Here is a 27,803-nt window from a genome sequence, read left to right as displayed (position 1 = left end):
GGGAGGGGCTGGCTAGCACTGGCACACATTGCTTGAGGACCTATTATGTGCAAGGCCCCTCTGTAAAGCTGCATTTCTTCTTTCCCACACAACTGGCTTGGTGAGCCACTGGGGGTGGCCAGCCCCGGCTCCTGCAATCCTCTCTTTCCAGCAGGATTTCAGGCTGCCCCTGAGCACAAAGGCCCTTCCTGCCCAACTCCTGGAGAGCCTCCATCTGCCCACTCAGTGCGGTGATTTGTAAGTTGTAAAGGGCTGGCGAAGCTCCTATCCCTGCGCACCCCTGAGGGAGGTCCTTGAGTGTGGGCTCATGCATCTCAGGACCGCTTTGGAGTCACACAGGACTGGGTCTGGGTCCTAAGTCTTAGCCTGCTTTTCAGGCTCTTGCTAGGAGATAACACAGGCCAAGCCTTTGGGAGGGCTTCAGTGGAGGGGAGGGGCTGTTATGATGCCTTGAAAACTGTAAAGCGCCATGCAAGCCCATTCTCCCGGCACACCCTGAATTAGTCGGGGTTCTCCAGAGAAACAGAACCAAAAGATGTGCATGTATGTAGATACAGAGAGAGAGGTGAAATAGTTATTTTAAGGAAGGGACCCATGCAGTTGTGGAGGTACAAGTCTCAAATCTGCAACGCCGGCAAGCAGGCTGGGAAGAGCCGCAGTTCAAGTCCAAAGTCGGACTGCTGGCAGGATTCCCTCTTTCTCCCGGGACGTCAGTCTCTTTTGATTTGGGCCTTCAACCAATAGGAAGCATTCTGAGGATCATCTGCTTTACTGGAAGTCTCCTGACTTACATGTTAATTTCATTAACATTACCTTCACAGAAACATCTAAAATAATGTTTGGCCAAATTCCTGGGTACCACAGACTAGCCAGGTTGACACATAAAATTCACCCTCACCCCCAGTGTCCAAGCCCAGGGAAATGTATGCATCCTTTGCCCGGAAGCCTCACCAGAAAGACCTCAGAACCCGGGACCTCACTGTAGCTCCTGTTCAGCTGACTTTATTACCAGGTGCAGCAGATGAATCTGGTTCCACCCAGCTGTCCTGCAGCACAGGGTTGAGGTCAGCACTTCCCCTGGCTCTCAGAGGGTGCAGGATAAGCAGATGGGCTCTGGAACACTCTAGAACACATCAGGGCAATGCCCTGTGCCCAGGACATGCTGAAAGTACCTGGGATTATGTCACCTCCAAGGACAGATCCTGCCTGTCCTCCTTGAAAGGCCCGTGGCCTGGGCCCCAGCTGTACTTTGTACCTCCTTAATAGGAGCACAATAGCAGCAGGCCAGCCCTTTGTGCCAAATAGCCCTAAAAGACCAACATGAGGCAATGCTTCTCTTATACTTTATAATAATCAGAAACTAAAATCATCAAAATTCTTCTGGAACAACCCACTCCAAAGAGTCCTGGAGGCCAAGGCAGGTGCAACCTTAGCTGCCCGCATTCAACCTTGGGAACTGCCCACCTCATTGAGTCCCTCCCCTCCCAGCCCCTCTTCTGCATTACAAATCTTCATCATCAAAGGTCTCTGTGCACTGCAACATGATCATCTCGTCGTCAACAGGAAAGGATTCTTCCTGCAAGACACATAGTGGAAGAGGTTCACTTTTTATCTGTGGGTCTCAGGCCCCAGGCAGATAGGAAGGCTCCTGCATCTCTGGTGTGTCCAGCCCCCAGACTCTATCCTATGTCTCTTCAGCTGCATTTTCACCTCCAGCTTGGGCCAGGAAGCAAAGGCTCTAAAGGGGGAAGGTCCCATTTCAATTTCACTCAACTCAGCACTCTATGACCTCCAGAAAGGACAGAGCAGAACTGGCTTCTTTTTTATCCTGGGGATTTCCAGGGCCCCACAAGAGAGACAGAGGACCTCATAAGGCTTTATCCAAATGCTTACCAATAGAAGGTGGTACACTGCGCCACAGCGCTCCCACCAATGGAACACCATGCAGCTCGTTTCCAACAATAATGAGATAGTGCTCTATCTGTGGGATACGCTATTTACAAAGGGCAAAGTGCAAAGCAATGTGTATCGTAGGCTACTACTATTTGTGTTTGAAAGAATATATAATATCTGTAGAATATCTTTGGATGAGTGTACAAGAAACTGGTCACTGCAGTTGCCTCTGGGGGAGGGTATGGGGTAGGAAGCAAGGAAGAGAGAGAGAGAGACTAAGTAAGTGTCCATTGTATATCTTTTGGTAACTTGTAAATTTTATGCCATGTACATGAGTTACCTATTAGGATTTTTTTTTTTTTTTTTTTAAGCAGCAGTACTGTGGCTGGTCATGGTGGCTCAATCCCTGTAATCCCAGCACTTTGGGAGGCCAAGGCAGGAGGATCACCTGAGGTTAAGAGTTTGAGACCAGCCTGGCCAATGTGGCGAAATCCTGTCTCTGCTAAAAATACAAAATAATTAGTTGGGCGTGGTGGTGTGCACCTGTAATCCCAGCTACTCGGGAGGCCATGGCACAAGAATCTCTTGAACCTGGGAGGCAGAGGTTGCAGTGAGCCAAGATCACACCATGATTGCATGCCAGCCTGAGTAAAAAAAAAGCAGCAGCAGTGTTTGCTTAGCAAGGGTTTCTCAGTCCCTAAAGGGACACTGTAAACAGTGATCCCAGCCAACCCCTCAGGACTCTCCATGACTTCTTCCTCTAAAAATACGTTCCTGAGGTTTTGCTCCTTCTATCTCTCTCCATCCCAGCAGAAAATGATGCCTGTAACTTGTCGGCCCTGCAGTTCGGGGTTGATCCCCGTGGACCCAGGTGGCATCTCTGACCGCAGTCAACCATCTAATGAATGTGGGACCTGGTCCCAAGGGTGACATTCTGATAGTGGGGACAACCTCCACAAACGGAGCCTCTCCTGCCCTACAGAAGCAGTTCCCATTCACCATGCTCTCCTGATAGGGGCAGGGAAATAGGGATCCAGAGTTTCAGGGAGGTACGACCACAGCCTCCAGGCAAATCATGTGGGCCCCTTGTTCAGTGGGAAGACAATGGCAGAGGTTGAGAGGAGAATGAAACTTTTCTGTTTACACCAGAGTCTATCAAAGCCTGAGTCCTCCTGCCCCAGAGCCACTTGGACAGCTCATTCAAAATGCAGATTTCTGGGCCCCGCTCTTGCAACACTGAGGCATCGGGAATCTAGGAGTGCTGAAGTTTGGCATCTTTGCTTTGTTTTGTTGTTGTTGTTGTTTTGAGAGAGTCTCACTCTGTTGCCCAGGCTGGAGTACAGTAGCGTGATCTCAGGTCACTGTAACCTCTGCCTTGTAGGCTAAACGATCCTCCAAACTCAGCCTCCTGAGTAGCTGGGACTACAGGCATGCACCACCACACCGAGCTAATTTTTGTATTTTTTGTAGTGATGAGGTTTCGTCACATTGTCCAGACTGGTCTTGAAATCCTGAACTCAAGTGATCTGCCCACCTCAGCCTCCCACAGTGCTGGGATTCCAGGTGTGAGCCACCACGCCCAGCCACACCTTTGCTTTGTATGGACGCTAGAATCCCTGTTTGTTATCTTTTCTGCCACATGTGGAGAAGGAGGGAAAGCAAAGATTGTCCTTTTGTCTATTCTCAAAGTCTTGATAAAATGGGCTAATTTAACTGTATCTGAGAGAAAGAGGGGACAACGGGTCCAGGGGACAGTCACCCAAGGATTGGTGGGAAGGGGAGAGCAGACTGCAGGGGAGGGCTCCATGTGAGGATTTGCCGTGGTCCCAGCAGAGGGAAATGAAGACTGAGTTGGAAAAGGGCAAGTTATACCTTAGTCTATTGAACAAGGGTCCTGACTATTTTTAAACAAACATTTGCTATTATTATAACTTACCTTTTAAATAAGCAGTTGTATTATTGCTAAATTAGTGAAGAAAAATCCATGGCTATGAATCTGAAAGGACCTGTCCCCTTGGTGGCTCAGGCATAATCCCCCTTCCCTGACAAAAGCTTCCAGGAATGGCCCTCCTAACCAAGAGTCCCGCTACTCATAGCACTAAGTGGAACAATTTGGAAGCAGACATTACTATCCTTCAAAAGCTGGCAGCAAATATTACTGAAGATGATGAAAATTGTAGAAGGTGATGCAATAGCTCAGTGTTTTGGGAAGGTGTCAAGGGTTCACACAACATTTATGAATGCCTGTTGAGAGTCAGGCCCCTGGGATAGGGTTCCTGCTTCAAAGGGCTCCAGTCCAGGTCTGCCTTAGAACAGTTGTTCCCAACCTCTATGGAACCAGGGACCAGTTTCATGGAAGACAATTTTTCCACAGACCTGGGAGGCGAGGGTAGTTTCAGGATGGAACCGTTCCACCTCATATCATCAGGCATTAGTTAGATTCTCATAAGGAGAGAGCAACCTAGACCCCTTGCATGAGCAGTTCATAATAGGGTCTGCACTCCTATGAGAATCTAATGCCACCGCTGATCTGACAGGAGGCAGAGCTCAGGTGGTCAGGCTTACCCTCTGCTGTGCATCTCTGTTCCTAGCAGGCCATGGATCTGTACTGGTCTGTGGTCTAGGGATTTGGGACCCCTGCCTTAGAGGACACCTCTCTGTCTTTCCTGTTTCCCTGGCTATCTTCCATTCATTCTACAGGATGCATCAGGCTGAAGGTGACCATCCATGGAGCAAGCTAGAGAGAATGAAGGAGTGTCCCTGCCCAGTGGCCCTTTATGGTATGATTGGGGTGAGGTCTGGTGAGGGCTGCCCTTAAGAGCCCTTTTTGCTATTTAAGCGAGGTGGCTGGAGGTACCATGGCCCTCTACTCTGTCTTACCTGCTTTACTTGAGTGTTTGCACAGCTAAGGCCTTTAAAAAAGTCGATGATCTGCATATAGAGCTGAAACTTCTCCTCTGGGTTTTCTGGGTTGCAGCTGGCAAGCATTGAACTGACAATAGAAAGGAAGAAGAGACAACAAATATTCAGGATCCTGATCTTTCAACTCTGCTGCCCCCTCCCCTGAAAGATTTGGGTTACAGTGTGAACCAAGCACTTGTAAATCCTCAGACAGCCCAGACCTCTCCTTGAAAGGTCTGTGTTACCTCTGCTCACATATCATGTCTGGAATCCCCTGGAAAATCGAGACTGTGGCGAGACTGACTCCTGTGCCCTAATTTAGTGTTCTGAGCTGTGGCTGCTGGAACAAGGGAACAAGAGTTCCTGTATCCCTCAGTCAATCTTCTGCAGAATGCCCCCACGGTTCTGGTTGCTGAGGCAGCTCCAGAGCACACTGCATGTCTTGAGTTCAGTTCGCTGAGTTGCCACTGCTCAGCAGGTCTAACGTGGAACTCAAGCCCTGGTGCAGAAACGAGGCCTGTTGTGCAGGTTCTTTTCCTCCTGCCTGTCTGGGACAAGGGGAGAAGCCCTGTGTGACTCAGGCTTATGTCACCATAAGCAGCACAATTTGGAAGCAGACATTAAAATCCTTCAAAAGCTAACGGCAACTGTTATTGCGGGGCCTCAGAAGATGATGAGATAGCTCAGCCTTTAGGAAAGGTGGCAGGGGCTCACGCAACATTTAGGAATGCCCGCTAAGAGGCAGGCCCTGCAATGTGGACCCTGCTTCAAAGGGCTCCTTGGAGCACAGAGGCTGTGTATCTGCAGGACAGCTGGCACTCACTCATTGTGAGTCAGTAGGCAGCCCTCACTTCCTCCCAGGATGAGGCTCCGCAGTCAGCTGAGGAACCCTCTGGCAGCAACCCCAGAGTTTTCTAGGGTAAGTGGAATATTTTTAATAGATTGTTTTTCTGTTCCATCAGCAGTGCAGGGAGTTCTGAATATTGCTTGGCGAGGACAGGCTGGCAGCTTCTCGATGGCTGTCTTTGCAGCCCAAGCTCAGCACAGAAACAGGAATGTCTCTTCCAGCCAATTGCAGCAAAATGAAACTCAACTCACAGGTGAGAAGCGCTTGAGTCACTCTGTAAGGTCGATTTGGAGAGGACAAAGCCCTCCTCTGACAACCCCACTTCTCCCCAAGTCCATCTAGGCCTGGATGGAACAGGGAGAATGGAGGGAAAATGCTGATGTGTGGCCTGCCTGAAGCTCTGCCGAAAGGCCAGCTGGGTTACAGGGGACAGCTGTGGCCCCACAGCCTCACAGGCACCCATAGGCCAGGCTCCCCTTGAGAGGACAATGGAGATATTCATTGGGATCACAAGGATATGTCACTGTCACTCCCAAAGCAGAAAAATGAAGCATCCAGGATTCTTTTTAGCCATGACAACAGCACAGGTATCTGAAGAACCTGTGCCTTTAGGCCCTAAGACCACAGGTTTTTCAAGCAAAGCAGCAAGGGAATTTCAGTCCTAAATGATTTCTCGCTCAGAAAACACTCCTTCGGGACATGGTTAGTCGAGCTGCTTCTTGTTTTAAAATCTTTTCACATCCTATTTTGTGTCTTCCCACTTCATGGGGTCAGCTATCCTTTTCTCCTCTCCTTCCATATCCATTTCCATCAGCACCATGGAAAGCAGCAACCTGCTTTTGCAGAACTCAGACAGTCCCCTAAACTCAGGGCCCAGGCCTGTTTGCATGTTGGCCCTTATTCTCTATGCCCCAGAGCCCCCTCCCGCCTTCTCCTTCCAGGTCAGCTGGGAGAACTTGCCCACAAGCTGCCCTGGGTGCTACAGACTGATTGTTCTTCCAAAATTCATATGCTGAAGCCTAACCCCCAAGGTGATGGTGTTAGGAGGTGGGGGACTCTGGGAGATCATAGATTAGGGCATGAAGGTGGGCCCCTCATGATGGGATTAGTGCCCTTATAAAACAGGCCCCAGAGCCAGGCATTGTGGCTCACACCTGTAATCCTAGCATTCTGGGAGCCGAGGTGGGTGGATCATCTGAGGTCAGGGGTTCGAGACCAGCCTGGTCAACACGGCAAAACCCTGTCTCTGCTAAAAATACAAAAATTAGCCAAGCATAGTGGCATGCACCTGTAATCCCAGCTGCTGGGGACGCTGAGGCAGGAGAATCACTTAAACCTGGGAGGTGGAGGTTGCAGTGAGCCAAGATCGCACCACTGCACTCCAACCTGGGTGACAGAGTGAGACTCTGTCTTAAAAAAAAAAAAAATTAATAAAAAGAAATAGGTTCCAGAGAGATTTCTTGCCCCTTCACCATGTGAAGTTTTATCCGGAAGGTGCCCTCTGTGAAAAAACGAGGCTCTGACTCTGCTAACACCTTGATCATAGACTCCCCAGCCTCCAGAACCGTGAGAAATACATTTCTTTTGTTTATAAGCCATCCAGTCTATGGCATTTAGTATATAATGGACTTAAGGCAGGGATATAGCAGCCCTCAGCAGAGGTTAGCAGGACTAACACACACTGGGAATAGGGTGCAAAGTGAACAGATGACTTTTCACAACCTACAGCTGATAACCTGGTGTGTCCCAGCCCTGCACCAGGATAGAAGAATTTTCTACTCTAAAGACACCACAGATAATGTCATCCCCAGGTTTATGACACAATCCTAGAACCAGCTCACTTCCAATCACAGAAAAAAAGTGGATCCCCAAGAATGCCCACTGAATTAGGCTCCGGATCTGGTTGGGCTCTGTGTCCCCACCCAAATCTCCTGTCGAATTATAATCCCCACATGTTGAAGGAGGGGCCTGGTGGGGGTGGTGATTGAATCATGAGGGTGGATGTGCCCCTTGCTGTTCTCATGACAGGTCTCACAAGATCTGGTTGTTTGAAAAGTGTGTAGCACTTCCCCCTTCACACTCTCTCCTGTTGCCACGTGAGGATTTACAGGTTTCCCCTTTGCCTTCCACCATGATTGTAAGTTTCCTGAGGCCTCCCCAGGCAGGCCTCTTTTATAGCTTGTGGAAGGTGAGTCACTTAAACCTCTTTTCTTTATAAATTACCCAGTCTCGGGTAGTTCTTTGTAGCAGTGTGAGAATGGACTAATACAACCCCCATCTAGGGGCTGCAGAGGAGAGGCTCCTGAACACCCCAGCAGGGGTGTGTGCATGCACACACACACACCCCTCTCTCTCTGACTTACCACATTCGTGCACATGCAAACTCACACAAACACACCTGCACACACACAATCTCACATCCGCCCACACACGGGCACATGCTATCTCATACCCTCTTCCTCACCTGGAGCTAGATGTACTTGGAACCTCACTTTTGTCCAGGAAGTTTGCCACATCAAAGGCATCCTCAAAAAGGATCTGAAAGAAAGCACAACACTTCATGTGTGGGAAATAACTTGACAATTTCACGCTTGCTCTGGGCTGCCGGGGAGCGATGAGTGGAAAGGCTCTGTCTTTACACCACACCCCAGAGGGCATGCATGTCAGAGTGGGGGCCCACACCCAGGGGCTCTGCTTGGTGTTCTTCCTAGGGGGTGAATGCTAGACTCTAGAGTGCCCAGGACAAACTGCCAAGCCTGGAGGTGGCTGTGAGGGACAGGAAGAAATGGGGATTGTAACTCCTCTTGCCAAAGAAGGTGGGAGCTCAGGTGTGAGATGCAATTACCAAAGCCTCAGTTTACCACTGAGAAAAAGCTCTTCAAAACCTCCAAGGTGGACAGATTATTGGAGCCCAGGGTCCTCAGTCTAGCAGTCTCATGCCAGGGCAGCTGAATCCAGAGGGTCAGGAAGGCTCTGGGTTAGGCTGCAGGCAGGCCAACTCTCAGGCCTGCCCCTTGCTAGCTGTGTGACCTGGGACAAGTTACCTCATCTCACAAATCCTCCTCTATAAAATGGGAGTCACATCAGTGTCTACTCACAGGGCTATTCCAATAATTAAGTAAGATAATGTATGTGAAGTATCTGGTTACATTTGAACATTACCTACTTTATAACAGATATACCTGACACACAATTGAACATTACCTGCTTTATAAGAGACACATATGTTCATTGTGGAAATTTTGGAAAATAGAAACAGATCAAGAAAATAAGAATTACTGAGAAACAATTCCACCCAGATGTTCATTGTTGACACATTGATCTAATTCTCTCCAGTCACTTCCCCCAGGTCTATAATATATATTTCCAATTTGGAATCTTGCTATTTAGACAGTTTTTCATCCTGCTTCCCCCAATGTGTTAGAGAATATTAAATATGTTACAGAAATATGATTTACACTTATTTGACTGCCAGATTTAGCAAATACAAATACGGGATGCTTAGTTACATTTTGAATTTCTGATAAAGAATGAATAATTTTTAGTATAAGAATGCTCCAAATTGTGCATGGGGCGTTTTTGTATTAAAAATTTAACTGAACCTTTGGGAGGCCAAGACAGGCGGATCACGAGGTCAGGAGATAGAGACCATCCTGGCTAACACAGTGAAACCCCGTTTCTACTAAAAAAAATACAAAAAACTAGCCAGGCACGGTGGCGGGCGCCTGTAGTCCCAGCTACTCGGGAGGCAGAGGCAGGAGAATGGCGTAAACCCGGGAGGCAGAGCTTGCAGCGAGCCGAGATCCGGCCACTGCACTCCAGCCTGGGCGACAGAGCGAGACTCCGTCTCAAAAAAAAAAAAAAAAAATTTAACTGGGCATGCTTTACTTTAACTGGCATCCCCTTTACACTGGCAGGTTCTACCAGGGTCTCTCCTCTCCTCTCCCCTCCCTGCAACACACAGCTCTTTCAAGAGGATTGATGTTTGCCCTTTCTTTCAATTTGCTTCCTGGAAGTGAATCCCTTGGGACTCTGGCCCCTCTCTTAGTTTTCCAAACATTTTCTCTAGTCCTTCTACGTGATATCTCTGTGGTCATTTCGAAGAAGATCTGGAAAAGGGCCACAGAAAGACCTGTGATCCAGTGTCCATCAGCTCTGAAGCCCATCAGCTCCATGTTGCTCCCTGGCAGGCCTGAAACAGGGACCGAGAACTGAAATTCCTGTCCTTAAGCAATCAGCCCACCAGAGTTGCAGGCCACACATTGTGCTCACCTGTGCAAATCTCCCTCACAAGCCAGCCTGAGAGGGGACCCCACACCAGCCTCCACAGCCTTTCCAGAGTGCCACTACACTCACAGGGCAGCTCCTCTCTGAACTGAAATGGAGCAGTCCAGGGCCGCCCGGGCCCATCTGACCCCGCTGCTGTCCTCTAACACAACAGTTGTGCAGCAGAACCTCTCCAGGTGGACTAGGGGCTGCAGTGGTGTCACTGCACAGCAGGAGTAACTGTGGCTTTGTCCCTGCCTCGGGCATGGGAGTTCTCTGTTCTGCCTACCTTATCGCCCAGCCCTGGCCTGGCCTAAACCTGGGCACAGCAGTGCAGGCAGAGCCCTGCTTCTGGCCACAGCTGAGGGAATCTGCTGCCAGCTTCCCTTCATACCCAAAAAACCTCAGCCCATAGGCCTCCCTGAAAAACCCAGAAAAGCTGTTTCCATGATTTGGAGACATTAGATTCTGGTTGTTTTCTCTTTGGATGTGTTGGCATGCTGGCACAGTCAAGTTTGACAGAATGGCTCAGGCATTTGGTAGATACTGTCACGCATCACTTACTGATGGGGATAAGTTCTGAGAAATGTGTCCTTAGGCAACTTTGTCATGTGAACATCACAGAGTGTACTTATGCAAACCTAGATTGCATGTATATATATATATATATACACACATATAAATATATATATATACACACACATATAAATATATATATATATATATATATATATATTTTTTTTTTTTTTTTTGAGATGGTGCTTTACTCTTGTCACCCAGGCTGGAGTGCAATGGTGCGATCTCGGCTCACTGCAACCTCCACCTCCCAGGTTCAAGTGATTCTCCTGCCTCAGCCTCCTAAGTAGCTGGGATTACAGGTGCTCGCTACCATGCCCAGCTAATTTTTGTATTTTTAGTAAAGATGGTGTTTCACCATATTGGCCAGGCTGGTCTCGAACTCCTGACCTCAGATGATCCACCCACCTCGGCCTCCCAAAGTGCTGGAATTACAGACTAGAGTCACCGCACCCAGCCCATATATATATATTTCATATGGAAAACCAAAAATCCAAGTTCCATTACTGAAGATCGATTATTTCCCCTACTTGATCTGCAATGCCAATATCAAGTGCCGTATATCAGGTTTCCATATGTGCTCCATTATCATCTTATGGGACCACCATTGTATATGTGGTCTGTTGTTGCCCAAAACATCTTTACGTAGCCCATGACTGTCTTTTCCTTTCATCTTCTTCATGTGAGACTCCAGGGCTTGGCACTTTGGGGGTGTAAACACATCTGTTTGGCTGCCCTTTCATACATGCCTTGGGTACCAGGTTCTAATCATCTGGCTCTCTTGAGCCATCACGGAACAGAATACATCATGGTGGACCCAACATCAGAGGAAAACCAGATCAGAAGCCACAGTCTGGTGGACCCATGCTTGGGGGTTGGGGAAAGGACCAAGGCAGTAGCTGGTAGGCCACTGAACATCTGCACCGGCGTTCCCTCCAATAGGATCCACTGCACCAGCCACCAGGGAAGCTTGTTAAAAACGCAGATCCTGAGGCCCCACCCTCAGCGGCTCTGATTCAGTGGGTCTGGGATAGCAGCCTGGCACCTGACTTTTTTTTTTTTCTTTTTTGAGATAGAGTCTTGCTCTGTTGCCCAGGCTGGAGTGCAGTGACACGATCATAGCTCACTGCAGCCTTGACCTCCTGGGCTCAAAGGATCCTCCTGCCTCAGCCTCCTGAATAGCTAGGACTACAGGTGTACACCACCACACCTCTCTACTTTTTAAAATTTTTGGTAGAGACACAGTCTCACTGTGTTGCCCAGGCTGGTCTCAAACTCCTGGGCTCAAGCAATGCTCCCACCTTGCTCGGCCTCCCTAAGTGCTGGGATTACAGGCGTGAGCCACCGCGCCTGGCCAGGCACCCTACGTTTAAAAAAATTCCACAGATGATTCAGCTGAGAAGCATCAGGGGAGATAATGGAGGGTTGACCATCAACAGGTGACCAAAGGGCAGAGTGGTGTGAAAAAATGTGTAATGAGAGAGAGAAACAGTCACTGAAGTGGGAGCTGGGTGTTCTGGGCAAGTCACCCTGCTGGCTAGGCCTGCAAACTGGAAGGACAGGAATGGGGGTGACATCTGTCCATCTCCAGGTTTGGGCCTGATAGCTGAGGAACTTTCTAAAAAATGGAGGCATTCCAGGGCTGTAACCCCAGGGTTAGAGTCAATCGGAGGCTCTCTGGCCCTAAGACTCCACAGAGAGACACTGGGAAACTAGCATGTCGTCTCCTCAAAGGCGCCCTGACTGAGGAGCATTTGGAAAGTCAGGACAAGGGGGTGGCATGTATCAGGTGGAAGCCATGGATGCTAAATGTCCACGAAGCACAGGGCATGTGCAGAGTGCGAATCGTCTGCCCCACTAGAGGAGCGAGCGCAGCCTGGGCTGTGTGGTAGAGCAGTGTTCTGAGGCCATCCTCATTCTAGAAGAGCAGCTGTGGGCCCACTTTTATCTCCGTGCTGGGCGACCTCAAATGCCACCTGATGTTCTGCTTTGCAGACTCTGGCCACGGCCATTCTGACTAGCGTACTGAACGCTGAGAAATGCATTTACAGTGGCAATTGTGGTGACCTCCCCTTCGCAGAGCGCTCCCAGTGCTCTTTAGGGTGGGAACTGACCGCCGTTCAAGGGCTGGACCTGATTGGTCCAAGTGTGATCCACTCTATGGCCAGTCATTGGCTCAGCAGGTTGGCAATTTGGCCAGTTCCGGCCAATGAGAGGGGAGGAGCGGTTCTGGAAAACTTCTGCCTTGACCCTTAAGAAAGAGCTTTCATAGGAAATCTTTGTCTTACCTGCTGTAAAGTAGGAAGAATGACCGTTCGATTGCTCTAGCTGCCATTCCACAGCCACAGGGCCGGGGGAGGTGGGGAGGGGAGGGAAAGATAAACCAGGCAGAGCCAAAGGAGGCCAGAATCCACGCGGACATGGTGAGCTCCTCTGCCTCCTCGGACCTCCCCGGTGTGAGGAATGCATTTCTTCATGGTTTAATAATCCAGGCCGTAGCAGCCCAAAGAATCCTAACTGAGACAACCTCCCAAGCCTTGTCTTCTGCCATCCCCAGGGAAAGGCCAGGAAACAGCAGAAAAAGAAATACTGTTCCGTGGCCCCAAGGATAAGAAAATTGGAAACCTACCTTGGGAGCCAGAAGGCAAACTGCACCTCCGACCTGCTAAATGCAAAGCCCTGGTGTTCCCGGGCGAGGACGAGGGTGGTCGCTGCTCCCCATCCACGCCACCAGGCAGGCCTGCTCACCTCCTCGGGCGTGGAGACCAGCGAGCAGCTGGCCCCCTGGCTGTCCACGCCGCTGTCCTTCACGCTGCCCTCGGCACAGGCCGGCTCTCGGCAGGCCTCCGCCAGGCTCGCAGGGCCGCGGTGCTTCTGCGCCCAGGCCTGCCGGAGGTTGGCCTTCCTCTCCTCCGAGAGGTTCTGCCACAGGTGGGAGATGGCCGCAGAGACGATAGGCAGCGCCGCCTCCTGCGGAGTAATGATCCCGCTGCTGGTGAGAAGGTCCATCGTCTGTTTGTAAAACTTGAGATACCTGGAATGGAAGCGGCGTCGTCTCGCACCCTTGAAGCTCCCTCTCGAAGCGTCTCCCCGGGATTCGGTTCATGGCGTGGACCCCAGCACACAGGCCCCGCCATGGCGCCACGGCTCACCAGGGGCTTAGACTTCTCTGACTCTGCACGCCCATGGCCCTTGGAGAGCAGAGCCTTCTTGGGGGCCATGAAGGACACAGACTTGAGTTTTGGGGCCCCTCCCCGAGTTCTCCCAGTCCCTGCCCCATGAAGCCCTCAGTGTTAGAGAGAAGCAGGTAAGAGGCGTAGGTGCCTCGGCTCTCATCCTAAGGGAATATTCTTTAAAATTCCGAGCCCATGAATGTGTGGGCATGATAGGACTCCAGCTTTATCCTGCAGCCCGAAAGTCAGGCTCGGCTGTGGAGACAGCCTCCTGCTATTGAGCCAACTCCTCTGGAAGCCAACGTGGCTGCTGAGGGGCCTTGAGTCTGTGGAGGAGGCAGTGGCAAGGTACGTCTGAGCCAGCCATTCCTATCTTTCCTACTATAAGACCAGTGCGGACTTGTGGGAGGGGTGTGTTTTGGGGGAAAGGGGGGTTAGCCCCCATAATCACCATCAGCTGTGCCCCCCACAAGGCACCCCAAATAAACACCCAGTCTAAGTAAAAACACTGTATGAGTGTATGTGCTATGCTAATGTAGCTTCGAGACTATTTCTCAGCCTCTCTGTCAGTCCTGTCCCTGAGCCCCTCCCATATGAAAATCCTGGAGAGTTCCTGATTCAGGGCCTAGTATGAACCGTTCATGCCAGCTAGGGTACACAGCTGCAGCATACTCCAGCCAGAACCTCTGTCCCCTTCCCCCTGGGAGGGAGCTCCATGGGTGCGCAAAGCCACCCCACCCAGCTGTTCACACCGTTCAAATTCCATGAGGTCAGGCGACAAAGTGCCTGGGGAGCATAAGAGCACTTTTTTCTCCTCTTCTTCCTCCTCCTCTTCCTCCTCCTCCTCTTCCTCCTCCTCCTCCTCTTCCTCCTCCTCTTCTTCTTGATCTTCCTCTTCCCCGTCTTCCCCCTCCTCAGCATCCTTCCTGACTGCCTCAATTGGGCACCAAGGGGAGGAACCATTCTGAGAAAAACTGTTTGACAGCAGGCTGGGAAAGAAAACAAACAAGACAACTATAGACTAATATCCCTCATGAATATGGACAAGACATTCTTAGCAACTTTAGCAAGTATACATGTATATGTATGTGTGTGTAGGTGTACACATCACGGCCAAATGGATTTTTCCTAGGAATGCAAGATAACTGGTTCAACATTTGAAAATCAATCAATGCAATTCAGCATATCAACAGACCACAGAAGAAAAACCTCAATAGATGCAGAAAAGGCATCTGACAAAATCAACATCCATGAATGATAACAACTCTCAGCAAACTAGAAAAAAAAGGGAGTTTTGTTAACCTGATAAAGGGTATCTCAAAAAAAACCTACCACTAACATCATGCTTAATGGCAAAAGACAGTTTCCCCTCTCAATCAGGAATAAGGTGAGGCTGTCCACTCTTACTACTTCTATTCAAAATTGTTCCAGAGGTTCTAGCCAGTCCAATAAGGCAAGCAAAAGAAATTAAAGGAATATAGATTGGAGCAGAAGAAACAAATCTATCTTTATTTGCACACAGTGTGATTATCTGTGTAGAAAAATCTCAAATAATCTACAAACATGTCATTAGAACCAAGAAGGGAATTGAGCAAGGTTGCAGAAGACAATGTCAGAATATAAAAATCAATAATATTGTTACATAGTAGCAATGAATAATTGGAAATTGAAATTTTAAAAAGCATCATTTACAATAGCATGAAAAAATGACATACTTAGGTTTAAACCAAAAGCTCAATCCATTAAAAAAAGGATAAATTGGACTCATCAAAATCTGCAAATTCTGCTCTTCAAAAGACACCTTGAAGAGAATGAAACAGTAGGATACAATTTAGAAAAGTCATGACCCGCACCCAGGATCTCTTTATGCTTGTAGGAATAATCCCCAAGGTACCATGTTGAGTTAAAAAAGCAAGCTCGGCTGGGCACGGTGGCTCACGCCTCCCAACACTTTGGGAGGCCAAGGCGGGTAGACACCTTCAGGTCAGGAGTTTGAGACCAGCTTGGCCAATGTGGTGAAACCCCGTCTCTCCTAAAAATACAAAAACTAGCCAGGTATGGTGGCGGGTGCCTGTAATCCCAGCTACTCAGGAGCCTGAGGCAGGAGAATCTCATGAACCCGGGAGGCAGAGATGGCAGTGAACTGAGATCATGCCACTGCAGTCTAGCCTGGCTGATAGAGTGAGACTCCATCTCAAAAAACAAAACAAAATAAAAACAAAAACAAAAAACAAAAAACCATGAGATTATAAAAGTACATTTCTCAGATCAGTTTCTCCTTCAAATGATGAATGTGACATATTAATAATGTTCCCCTTTCAGCATTTGTGACACCTTTTCTTAGGTTCTCAGGAGGCCTGGAATATAGACTGAGATTTGCATTTTCCTGATTGTCATATGTAGCCTCCAAGAAAGCCATTAGTTGTGGCTTTAAAAAATACATATAGAAAAAGCTACAATATAATATAAACACTATGGTCTAATTTCTCTAAAGAGTAATGTGCAACTTTTTAAAAAACTTGATGGATTTTCTTGAAAATTAACATTGATTTTCTTTGAGTTCTGAAGTAATATATATTTTTGGGCTTTTGTGTATTTTCTGCATCTTCTATGATAAGCATGGATCATTTTTATAATTGGGAAAGAATTGAATGCATGTTACTAGAATAAAAGAGAAAGGAATGGTCTCCAGCATATGGCTGTTTTGAATGGTGAGCAGCAGCCCTGATAGTTCTGCAGGCCGGAGGGGAAGGGTGAGTTGCTACCAGACAGTACTGATGGCTGTGAGGACACAGAAGGTCCCCAGGTTCCTGGGGTTTGCAGTGTCTTACCTGTCATTTTCAGAATACATGCTGGCATATTCTTTCTTGACCTCCTCTAAGCTGCCTGCATGCCCATCCTCCAGGTTGAAGGATGCTATTGGGGAGTTGAAGGCCAGGAACACAAAGAGAAAAGTCAGGCCTCTGTTGGAGTCTGTCCCACCCTTCTGGCCCAGGTGGGCCATGGGTGGGACCCCGAACCCTCCAGGGTCAGCATTAGGGAGACCAGAGCCCAGTTTCTCCTTCTAGGTGTGAGGGGAGAGCCTTAGACAAGCAACAGCCCACTTTTCCTCTGGCCTCTGAAGATGAGATCAGGTGCCTTCAGCAGCACTCCAGTAGGGAACTCATCAAAGTCTCATGTCCTGGTGACTCTGGCCGGTCTTGCTGGACTGCAGGCTCACTAAGGACAGGGACCCTCAACATTGGCCCAAGCACAGTTCCTGGCACACAGTAGGCCCTCAATAAACATTGGTTGATTCATTGTAACCCAAATTCTGTTTTCAACAGAAAAACAGAACCAGTTTTCTCCAGGGAGGGAGATGGGGTTGGCAAGTAGGGATCCATTACCTTTCAGCTTCAACAAATTATCCAGGGTTTGCTCCAGTTCTGGAATATGACTCTTTGCCTTATTCAGAACCTGCCACTGAGGATAGACAGACAATGCTGAAAGCCAACCTCTCACTGCAGAGACTGGTTTTGTGGACCAAGGACTCCCTTCCCAGGACTGAGGCCACGCTCCCTCAGATGCAAAGTCACATCCCTTAACTTTGTCAGTGAAAAGAATAGGAAGTTTGTTCTGATGCACAGGAGGCACTAAGTTTTGTTTATAGCCTAGAAATGGGTTCTCACCAAAATGCCAAAGGATTTGGAAAGAGTTGAGCTTTGTTCAGCAAATTGCTAGTGCTGTAGAAAGGCAAATGACTACAGAGGCGGCTTGAAGGTGGAATAAGGAGTGATGAAAGAGGCGCAGTCTGCATGAACGTCAACTCCAGGCTTGCACAAAGCAGAGCTAGACTTCAGCTCAGTTGTAACATTGTGCAAAGGGCTAGTTAATATTAAATGTCCTATTCTCCCACTATTTTTATTTGCTAACTGCATACTCTCCAGATGATCTAAAAACTTATCAAATGCTGTCAACCCAAACTCTAAATTTCCCTCTTTCCCTTTTTCCCTCCCTCCCTCCCTCCCTTCTTCCCTTCTTCCTTCCTTCCCTCTTCCTCCGTTTTTTTCTCCCTCCATCCCTTCCTTCCTCCCTCCCTTCCTTCCTTTTTCTTTCCCTCCTCCTCTCTCTTCCTTCCTTCTTCCCTCCTTCCTTCCTGTATGTAACATTATTAAAGTTGAAATGGTAACAGCAAGATCACTCAAAAATGAGCAATGCTAAATGTTGTTTGTTAGGCTGACCACCTATATCTGTCAGGGGCTGCATGCATCCCTTGGGCATGTACAAGGGCAAAACTGTGTGCTAAGTCCCAGGGATACAGAGTATGTAAGACAGTCCCCGCTTTCAGGGTGCTGACCTCTGACAGGGAAGACAAGCATGGAAACAACCCCTCATAACACAAGATAGAATTAAGTAGGTACTAACAGGTGGTAGAAGCAAAGGGCTGTGGAAATGTACAAGGAGGAGGGAATAGTCCAACTGGAGGGGTCCAGAAGATTCCATGGAGCAGGGCAGCTGAGCAGAGTGAGCCAAGCTCAGCTTTGAATTGTGCACAGAATCCCAAAGGTAGAGCTAATTGCATGAGCAGAGACACAGAGGCCATGAGAGGCAGGCCTGGCTCAGGGAACTGCTGCAGTGAGATGTGACCAGAGTGTGGGGTGGGCATGGGTGGGACCCCAAAGCAGCTGGGGGCAGAGCAGCCTGGGATTTCACATTCTAGATTCCAAGGATTCTGGTGGGTGCCTAAAAAGGAGACTTGAGGGGGGTTGGAGTCACAGCGCTCTGCCAGCCCGAAGAGAAGGTGATGCAGCTGCACGATGCACGATGCAGCTGCATGATGACACAGTCAGTTGCAAGCTCCCTGAGCACTCCTGTGTGTTTTGCTCTCCCCAGTCCCAGAGTTCATGTCCATGCTGGTGGGTCAGCAAGGACTTGGAACTCGGGGCTGACTGATTTCCAGCATCTAGGGCTTGTTCGTAGGGTGGAAAGATGATTCTCCAGCTGCTATGGTCTGAATGTTTGTGTCCCCCCAAAATTTAGTATGTTGAGAACCAATCCCCGATATGATGCTATTAAGAGGTGGGGGCTTTTGGAAGGTGATTAAGCTGATTGGTGCCCTTATAAAAGAGTCCTGAGGGAACCTGTTTGTCTTTCCCCCGTGTGAGGACACAGCAAGACAGCCCTGTCTATGAATCAGACAGCATGCCCTCACCAGACACCCACTCTGATGGCACCTTTATCTTGGACTTCACAGGCTCCAGAACCAGGAGCAATAAACTTCTGTTGTTTATAAATTACACTGTCTAGGGCATTTGTCGCTACCCCAGCCGTAGTGGCAGCTCCAGGCCAGTCCCTGCCTTGCAGCACAGTCCCTCCACACGTGAAAACGTCTCCTCCCCTGTGGAAATGTCCCCTCTCCTCCTCCAGGTCCCCATACCTTTGAGGCTGTGAGATCAGACTGAGAGTACACTGTCCTCCTGAGGTTGTTGAAGAGCGCTGCCAGGGTGGCTCGGTGGCGGGCCTGGGACAGGCGTCTCCGGGCCACCCGATGCTCAAGCTCCTGCAGCTGTGCTGGCAGCTGGGGTGTCGCTCTGTCATGGGGGTTGCTGCTTTCTTCAGGGGTTGCCATTATAAGCTGTAATGTACTATTATGCTTTTTTTGCCCTAGATAATAAAAATACAATATTAAAGGAAAAGGAAGGCAAATTGAGGCAGGCAGAAAGGAGGTACCCTTCCCAAGTAAAGGCCCCAAATTCATTCCCTCATGAATTCAGTTATTGGCAAGATTTACAGGGAGAGAAATTTGAGAAGTTTACAAAAGCCCTTTGAAGGTGATGTTGATCAATTGCTAATTAAGAAAAGTAGATGGAGAGTATACACGGTCAACACAAATTCTGTTATTGAAACTCAACTCCTAAAATTGCAAACCACCCATATAGGACTTAACAGTTGAGGGGCCCTGGGACTTACCTCGAAAGGTTCCAACACATTGCAGGTACTCACCAGACACTTGTTAATTTCAGGGGTTAATTTTAAGCATGGCCAAGGAAAGCAGCCATACCCTGAGATCTCAGGCTTTACTTTAGTCTGTTCAAAGCCAAACAAGTACTTGTCCCCACTGTGAGGTCTTTTTCTACCTTAAGAATGCCACCTCTTTGATGTGGGTAGTAGTTACACAGGTGTATACATATGAAAATAATCCCTCAAGGAGTACACTTTAGACTTGTGAATTTTTCTGTGATATACCTCAAGGAAAAAAAAAAGAAAACAAGAAAATTCACTTTACCACCTGTGCAAGCAAGAAGTCACCCCATGACAGAGAAGTGAAAGCCATTTTGCCTTATCTTGCCTCTAGTGGGTTCTGGAGGTGAGCTTTGTCACATCTGAGCTTACAATCGCCTCTCCTAGGGAAGAGCGTGACATCTGTCACGCTCTTCCCTAGGAGAGGCGATTCTGGGACTCACATGTAATTGTTTTAATAAGATACAGGGGCCAGGGCCTTTTACCTGAGCCATAGACCCTTCCATCAGGCCTCACCCCACCACTCAGAGAGCTACTCCCCACTAGCCTGCCTGCTGTTTGAACAGGGAGGCTGCGACTTCGTCCCTTCTGTACCCTCAGTGCATAACACAGAGCCTGACCCCATTAGGTCCTCAGTGCTGGAGTTTCTGATGAATTACAGTGAGAGGTTTCCATTAGGTCCACTCCCCGCTGAGCTCAGTCCTGCTGTACAGAGACAATGCATGACCTCCGCCAAGGATTTGTTAATTTTGAGGTATGTTAGGGTCATATGTGGAGACTGTTGAAAATATACATGCCCAGGCCCTGTGTCGAAAACATTGGATCTGAACCCAGAGTGCAGCTCCCCTGGTGATTCTTAGATTTTCACAATTTGAGAGCCACTATTAACTCTTGATTTGTGTGTCAAGCACCACCACAGCTGGCAGCAGCTGGAAACAGAATCTTCATTAAGGGATTATGGGGAAGGGAGACGGAAGACACCTTTCCCACTATGTTTTAGTACGGAAAATAGGCCAATGAGATGGTAAACCCAATCAGGCACGGTGGGATGTTAAAACACTTTTTAGGTCAGAAAGCAACTTCTCATCAATAATCTGGTCTTCCCCAGCGTATCAACTTTTCCTTGTTTTGCTTCTTGGAACAGGGCAGGAAGATCGGAACAGTGATGCTGTGGTTGCCCACGCTGGTCCCTGCATGTCTCTGTCACATCTGTTACCAGGAGTTACACTGTGGTATCTTCCAAGGGAAAACAGCATGAATCTGCAGAGGCCCCTCAAGCCCAGCTCCAGCGTTATGTTAGATTAGAGCCTATGCCTTTATGGTCTTCAATTTCCAGACACCAACTAATCTTTAATAGGAAGCAAAGTGAAACTGTGAAGATTTTGAACTGCCCAGGGAAAATGAGAACTTTTTGAACAGAAGAATGTAGGGTTTTTTTGTTTTTTTTTGTTTTTACTTGTTTAAATTAAGGACCAACAAATGTGCCTGGACACCAGGGGATTTAGGCTAACATACATAAAAAGGGAAGCAGGTGGGAAGCATTGTTCTAGATGAATAGAGGTATAAAAATAACAGGGTCCTCCCAGGACCTCAAGTTCTCTAACAGTCTCAGGATACTAACACCAAAGGCCTCTGGGCTTGTAGGGAGTCTGGAGTTCTCCCAATGCCAGTGCGGGGTGTCCTCCCTTCTGCCCAAACAAGCTCAGCCTGAAATTCCTAGATGGCTGCGCGGACAGTTTCAGCCCTGGACAAGGGTGCAGTCCTCTGTCTCCCCGATAGAGGGCAGATTTCCCACCAGTCGCCTCCAAGGGCCTCCGGGGCTGCTCGCCCCTAGGGGACAGCCCCAGAGCATGCTGGCCAAGCTGTCTGGAGCCGTGGCCTCCATCTTGCCTGCCCCTAGGCGCCCCCTGGTCAGGAGCTGGGGGAAATTTCCCCCCCCCCCCCCCGCCCCACCCCGGCTCAGGGATGGGGCACACAGCAGGAAGAATGGGAGATGACCCTCCTACTCTGCTTTAAGGGCAGAATCAAGCCCTGGAGATGTTACTCTTAATTAGACCTTGAGTGATTTTCAGTGTCTTCTCTCTAGAGCCTGCCTTCTGCTCACAAGGCATTCTTTCCAAGTTATTTTGATTGACTTAGAATTTTTTCTTCTCTGTGGCCCTGACAGGGTCTTAGGTAGATCTTTGTTGGACAGAGGTTTTTTTTTTTTCTTTTGAGACGGAGTCTCGCTCTGTCGCCCGGGGTTGGAGTGCAGTGGCGTGGATCTCGGCTCACTGCAACCTCCGCCTCCCGGGTTCAGTTCAAGCGATTCTCCTACCTCAGCCTCCTGAGTAGCTGGGATTACAGGCGCCCGCCACCACGCCTGGCTAATTTTTGTATTTTTAGTAGAGAAGGGGTTTCACCATGTTGGTCAGACTGGCCTCGAACTCCTGACCTCGTGATCCGCCCGCCTCAGCCTCCCAAAGTGCAGGGATTACAGGCGTGAGCCACCGTGCCTGGAAGACAGAGCTCTTTTTATCTAATAATACACTTGGGTCTGTCCCGTCAGCACCTGTGACTTGTGTGAAGGGCTGGCTGGCCTGGAACAAGTGCCTCGGAAGTTACTGTCTAGGATGGGGAGAGGAGGGCAGGACCCTCCACCTCATTCCAAGATTAGCGGTTTGACTGGGAAGGGGCAATGAAACATACTGTGAAAGGGGGAGCTAACTATTGTAAAAATGAGATCAAGAAGTGATCTGTTATTTCAAAACAAAACTCTGCTCTCCTAAAAGCCCTCTGCAGTTCAAAGTATGTCAAAGAAACTGCTCTCAGCAGTGTAAGGAATTATAGCAGTGTAGAGAAAAATACTCTGGAACTCTCCTCCCTAGGGCCTGGAACTGCATTTTAATAGCCTTGAAAACTCAGAATCTCCCAATTGCCCCTTTGGTTTGCTCCTCTGCTCACCAATCTTTATTCCATGACCCAGTGCCCCTCCTTCCATCTATAACACCATCTCTGTCTGCCCTGGTCTGCAGTTTCTATGGATCTAGAGCCAACTTGCCCTTCAATTCCCGGTTTAAGTCCCAATTCCTTTAATGAGTTTCCCAGTCCCAGGCCACACTGGTTTCTAAGTCAATCATGTTCTGGCAACAACTCAGAAAAATCTTTGGTCAGGACCTGTGTGTCAAGCATCAGTTGTGTCCCTCCCAGGAAGTGGTACCATGCATAGACATAGATGATTAACTCAAGCTTCCCTTTCTTGGCTGCCTCTTCTAAACTAAAACCACTGAGAATTCTATTGCCTGGACTACTAAGACAAAAATCTCCCAAACATGGGGATGGGCAGAGACACTGGGTTGAATGAGCTAAAGGAAAATGAAGATTAAGAGAAAAGCTCGGTGGATGGAGGGGAAATAACATCTCAGTTCCACCCTAACCCAAAAGACCTCTCTGCATCCCCTTGAGAAGCCTTCAAAATCTCTTTCAAGGTGATGTTGGTCAGTTGCTAATTAAGAAAGGTAGTGAAGATTATACAGGGTGAAGAAGCTGGATATCCTATTCAGACTTGGAAAACTGGTCATGCTTGGAGAAGTGAATGTGAATGTTTGGGCACCTAAAATGAGTGAGAATTGAGGGAACTCACTACGGAGATAGTAGTTTGAAGGAAGCTAATCTTAAGGATGATGCAGAGACACAGTCAAAGATGGGATGAGCTGGTAAAGGGAAAGGCAAGTTGGGTTATGAATTGGCTTGAGACCTGGGGGTCATAACCATAGCTTCAGGCTAACCCACCTTGTGACCTTGTGAGTTTGGATAAGGCAAGAAATCTCTCTAGTACACACACACACACACACACACACACACACACACACACATATATATATATATATAGATGGGGTCTCACTATGTTGCCCGGGCTGGTCTTGAATGCCTGGGCTCAAGTGAATCTCCTGCCTCAGCCTTCTAAAGTGTTGGCCTTACAAACATGAGCCACCACCTCTGGCCTCTAGTTCTTAATTTTTTTTTCTTGTTGTTTTCCTCTTTCAAGATAGGGTCTCGCTCCATTGCCCAGACTGGAGTGCAGTAGCAAGCTCATAGCTCATTGCAGCCTCGAACTCCTAGGCTCAAGTGATCCTCCCACTTCATCCTCCTGAGTAGCTGGGACTACAGATGTGCACCACTGGGCCTGGCTAAATTTTTCTGTAGAGACAGGGTCTCACTATGTTGCCCAGGTTGGGCTCAAGTGATCCTCCCAGTTTGGCTTCCCAGAGTGCTGGGATTACAAGCATGAGCCACCATGTCCGGCCTTAATTTATTTATCTACATAAAAGGTAAAAATTCTTTAACTAGATTATAGTCTGAACATTTTTGTTTTTAAAAGGTCATTGCCAGCCGGGCGCAGTGGCTCATGCTTGTAATCCCAGCACATTGGGGGCCAAGGCAGGCAAATCACCTGAGGTAAGGAGTTCGAGACCAGCCTGGCCAACATGGTGAAACCCCATCTCTTACTAAAAATAGAAAAATTAGCTGGCATGGTGGCAGGCACCTGTAATCCCAGTTACTCAGGAGGCTGAGACAAGAGAATCACTTGAACCCAGGAAGTGGAGGTTGCAGTGAGCTGAGATCATGCCACTGTACTCCAACCTGGGTGACAAGAGCAAAACTCCGTCTCAAAAAAAAAAAAAAAAAAAGTCATGATCATGATTCTATGAGTATCTGGAGCAATAATAAAAGAAGAAAGCCACTCAAAACCAATAGAAGTGGGGTATGGATCACAGAGCAGTATGAGAACCTTCGTCTTAAGGAATTTTGGAGATTGCTTATGTTTATGAACAACTGTTTACTGAACACTTTCTCTGTGCAAAGCCCATTTATTCTGCAGGAAACTGGAGCCCAAAATAATATTAGGCATTTCAAAATGGCTATAGCTCTAACATATTTTCCCCTTTTAAAAACTTATTGCTGCCCAGATGCGGTGGCTCTTGCCTGTAATCCTAGCACTTTGGGAGGTTGAAGCAGGAGGATCACTTGAGTTCAGGAGTTTAAGACCAGCCTGGCAACGTGGCCAAACCTCATTTCTACAAAAAATACAAAATACAAAAATTATCCAGGCGTCATGTGCCTGTAGTCCCAGTCACCCAGGAGGCTGAGTTGGGAGGATTACTTGAGCCTGGGAAGCAGAGGTTGCAGTGAGCTGAGATCGTGCTACTACTGCACTCCAGCCTGGGTGACAGAGTGAGATTCTGTCTAAAAGCAAACAAGTGAACAAACAAAACCAAAACTTATTGCTGTGTTCAACCTTGTTCATGAGATCTCAGCTTGCCAAACATAACCTTTCAGTCTAACAAAGTTAGAAGGCAGCTTCATTGATATCTTCTTCTAAAAGGGCATTTTGTGAGGATTAACACTGTCACATGACATATTTTTATTAATTGTCATCTATAAAGCAGAGCATACTTTCATTACCACATATTTTCCTATTAAAACGCTATTTAATATCCACTCAGAGCTGACATTTAAAAAACTCCCTAAACTTTTAAAAAATGCCCTCACCTTCTCCAAGTTTCAAAGAAATGTTCATTTTTAAGCATCAGTCCACAAAATATTTGAGTGTGATCCATTCTCATTAGCAAGCCCCAGACAATACACTCGATAATGTACTGCGGCCCACAGGCAGCTTCATTTGATTCTCTATCTATATCAAATTATGTAAAAATAATCCAGAATTGGCTGGGTACGGTGGCTTATACCTGTAATCCCAGCACTTTGGGAAGCTGAGGTGGACGGATCACCTGAGTCAGGAGTTCGAGACCAGCCCAGCCAACATGGTGAAACCCCTGTCTCTACTAAAAATACAAAGATTAGCCGGGCGTAGTGGCCCACACCTGTAGTTCCAGCTACTCGGGAGGCTGAGGCGGGAGAATCACTTGAACCCGGGAGGCGGAGGCTGTGGTGTGCTGAGATCGCACCATTGCACTCCATCCTGGGTGACAAGAGCGAAACTCCGTCTCAAAATAATAATAATAATAATCATCATCATCATCATCCAGAATCACTCTCAAAAATATAGGTAGCCACGAAGACGGATACAAAGGCTCCTGTGAACCTCGCGCTAAAAGTTCACGTTTGGCTCCACTGCATCGAATTCATTCGCGTTTACACAAACACTCATATGCCCAAGGGCACCTTTCTGGAGAGGAGCGTTCAAAGGATACTTACTCGCCAACGGTGCACGCGACGTCCCCACACCAAGGACAGCAGTCACCCGGCTTCGTGTGCCGGAGTGGGGATCGCAGCTCCTGCCTGGGTCAGAAAACAGACCTGGCACCTCGTTACAGGGGTGGAGACCAATCGCGGCTCTGTCCCCGGCCGCCACAGCCAATGGAGATGCGCGGTGACGGGCCAATAGGCGTGTGGGCAGTGGAAGAAAGTGTTACAAGTTGTTCGAAGGTGAAAGAAAAAGGACTGAGAAGAGGGAGGGGCGGGGCTGACTCTCACCTCGCAGGGTCGCGAGGGGTCAGGGAGGGGACTCCCGCGTCAGTCATCAGCTCGGGGGCGTCACACAGCCTTCATGTGCCGTCGGAGGACTAAGTAGATGCCCTCCAGCTGGTTCCACTCACCTGGCATTGAGCCCCAGTTTTCTCATTCCTCAAATGGGGCAATCCCACCAGCTTACAGGGTTGTCCTGAGGGTTAGGGAAAACCCCTTAGATAAGGGAATCAAAATACCAGGCTCGCTGTCTCAAGCGAAAACATGAGAAAACGGCATGAAGGAAATAGACTCATAAAAAGGAGAGAGGAGAATAACATTTAAAATAAGGCAGGAAGAAATAGAGGATGCGGAGAAAACGGGGTGCAGAGAAGGGACCTTTAATAGCTCAGATTAAAATATAAAGAATAAGAGAGAAAAGGGGTTCACTCTGGGCAGTAGGAAGTAGGTATTCTTTCAGTTTGGAAAAAAAAATTCATTTTTCCTCCCCAAATATAGATGTACTCTCGTTTAGGCTTCTTTTTGCTTGTATCCTTATATCCTGAAATATTTCGTGATGCTCATGATCCCACTATATCTGGTTGACACTAGTGGGGGTACCAGCGAGTCTCTGCACATTTGGTAGCAGATGCAGGACCAAGCCCCTCGAAGTGCCTGGCTCAGGGCCGGTGCACGGTGCAAGAAGCATGGCTCCCCCCAGGCGCCCCCTTGCTGCCATCTGATGGGTGAGCTCCTTCACTCCTGAGGCAGGGGTGAAACAGGGGTCACACGCTTAGCAGGCGTAGCAGGGGATTCTGGATTAGAATCCACCTCGCAGGGAATGAGAGGGCTATCAACAAGCCCCTACGGACAGTACGCAATAGGGAACCGGGCAGGCTTAGATACTCAGGAAGTTTGACGTCAGTGAGATGGTGTCCCACACATAAAGAAATTGTCACATAAAAACATAAAAACCTTCCAGTAAGGGTCAGTTCTCATCCTCACTTTCTAGCATTTTTTTTTTTTTAAGACAGGTTCTCGTTCTGTCACCCAGGTTGGAGTGCACTGCAGCCTCACTGCAGCCTCGAATTCCCAGGCTCAAGCGATTTTCCTGCATCAGCCTCCCTAGTAGCTGGGACTGCAGGCCTGCACCACCACGCCATGCTAATTTTTAATTTTTTGTAGAGACAGGCATTTCTAGGAAAATTTAAAATGTTGATTTCACTCCAAAATTCTGCTTGGGTTGGCTGCCACCCTTCTGCCTCTCACGCAGCCCTTGATCTAGGGTCACTGCGGGCTTTAAGGTGCTTGTCACTGCCCCACTCCACCCCCACTCCCTGACTTCTCTCTCTTGGGCCTGCCCACCACCAGCACTACCTGCAGTGCTGCTGGGGACTTAGGAGTTTGTGAAGCTCTATCTTGGGGAGCCTTATCCTTGCACCAAGATGACACAGAGTGGTTTGGAAACCGACCTCTGACCTGCCACAACCTTTCATGTAGTCACCCCACCTCCCACCCCAACCACTGCCACACACACAAGCAGATGTGCACCCAGAAAAAATGTAGTCCTGGGGGGAAAGTTACTAAGAAGCTTACATACCTGCCGCAGCCTGATTTCTTGATTGAGAATGAGGATCTTGTCCACTTCAATCTTCCCCACAGCTGCAAGGCAGAAGGCTCTGCCCATGAACACTGGGGGC

The 27,803-nt window shown here is 48.4% G+C and overlaps 1 protein-coding gene across 1 annotated transcript; it reads right to left on the bottom strand.

Moving 5' to 3' along the window:
- Nucleotides 1-1,330: 1,330 nt before the first annotated feature.
- Nucleotides 1,331-27,757, bottom strand: STRA8 (stimulated by retinoic acid 8). Its single transcript, XM_023190100.2, has 9 exons — nucleotides 27,704-27,757; nucleotides 19,073-19,270; nucleotides 17,043-17,118; nucleotides 16,488-16,572; nucleotides 14,604-14,630; nucleotides 13,232-13,517; nucleotides 8,106-8,179; nucleotides 4,774-4,885; nucleotides 1,331-1,576 (listed from the first exon to the last, which is right to left on the bottom strand). Exons 2-9 carry the CDS (start codon nucleotides 19,262-19,264, stop codon nucleotides 1,502-1,504), a joined length of 927 nt encoding a protein of 308 aa, XP_023045868.2. The 5' UTR covers nucleotides 19,265-19,270; nucleotides 27,704-27,757; the 3' UTR covers nucleotides 1,331-1,501.
- Nucleotides 27,758-27,803: the final 46 nt, after the last annotated feature.

This window comes from Piliocolobus tephrosceles, chromosome 8 (assembly GCF_002776525.5).
Source record: "Piliocolobus tephrosceles isolate RC106 chromosome 8, ASM277652v3, whole genome shotgun sequence".
NCBI classification, from domain to species: Eukaryota; Metazoa; Chordata; class Mammalia; order Primates; family Cercopithecidae; genus Piliocolobus; species Piliocolobus tephrosceles.
The sequence above is the reverse complement of the archived record's forward strand: the minus strand, read 5'-3'. Positions and strand labels throughout refer to the sequence as shown.

Coding starts and splice junctions, on each gene's coding strand:
- STRA8 (XM_023190100.2), bottom strand. CDS start 19,264: ATGGCAACCCCTGAAGAAAGCAGCAACCCCCATGACAGAGCGACACCC. Junction 17,119..19,072: donor CTGATCTCACAGCCTCAAAG/GTATGGGGACCT, acceptor GTCTATCCTCAG/TGGCAGGTTCTGAATAAGGC. Junction 13,518..14,603: donor CAGAATGGTTCCTCCCCTTG/GTGCCCAATTGA, acceptor CTTCCATTCCAG/GTATCTCAAGTTTTACAAAC.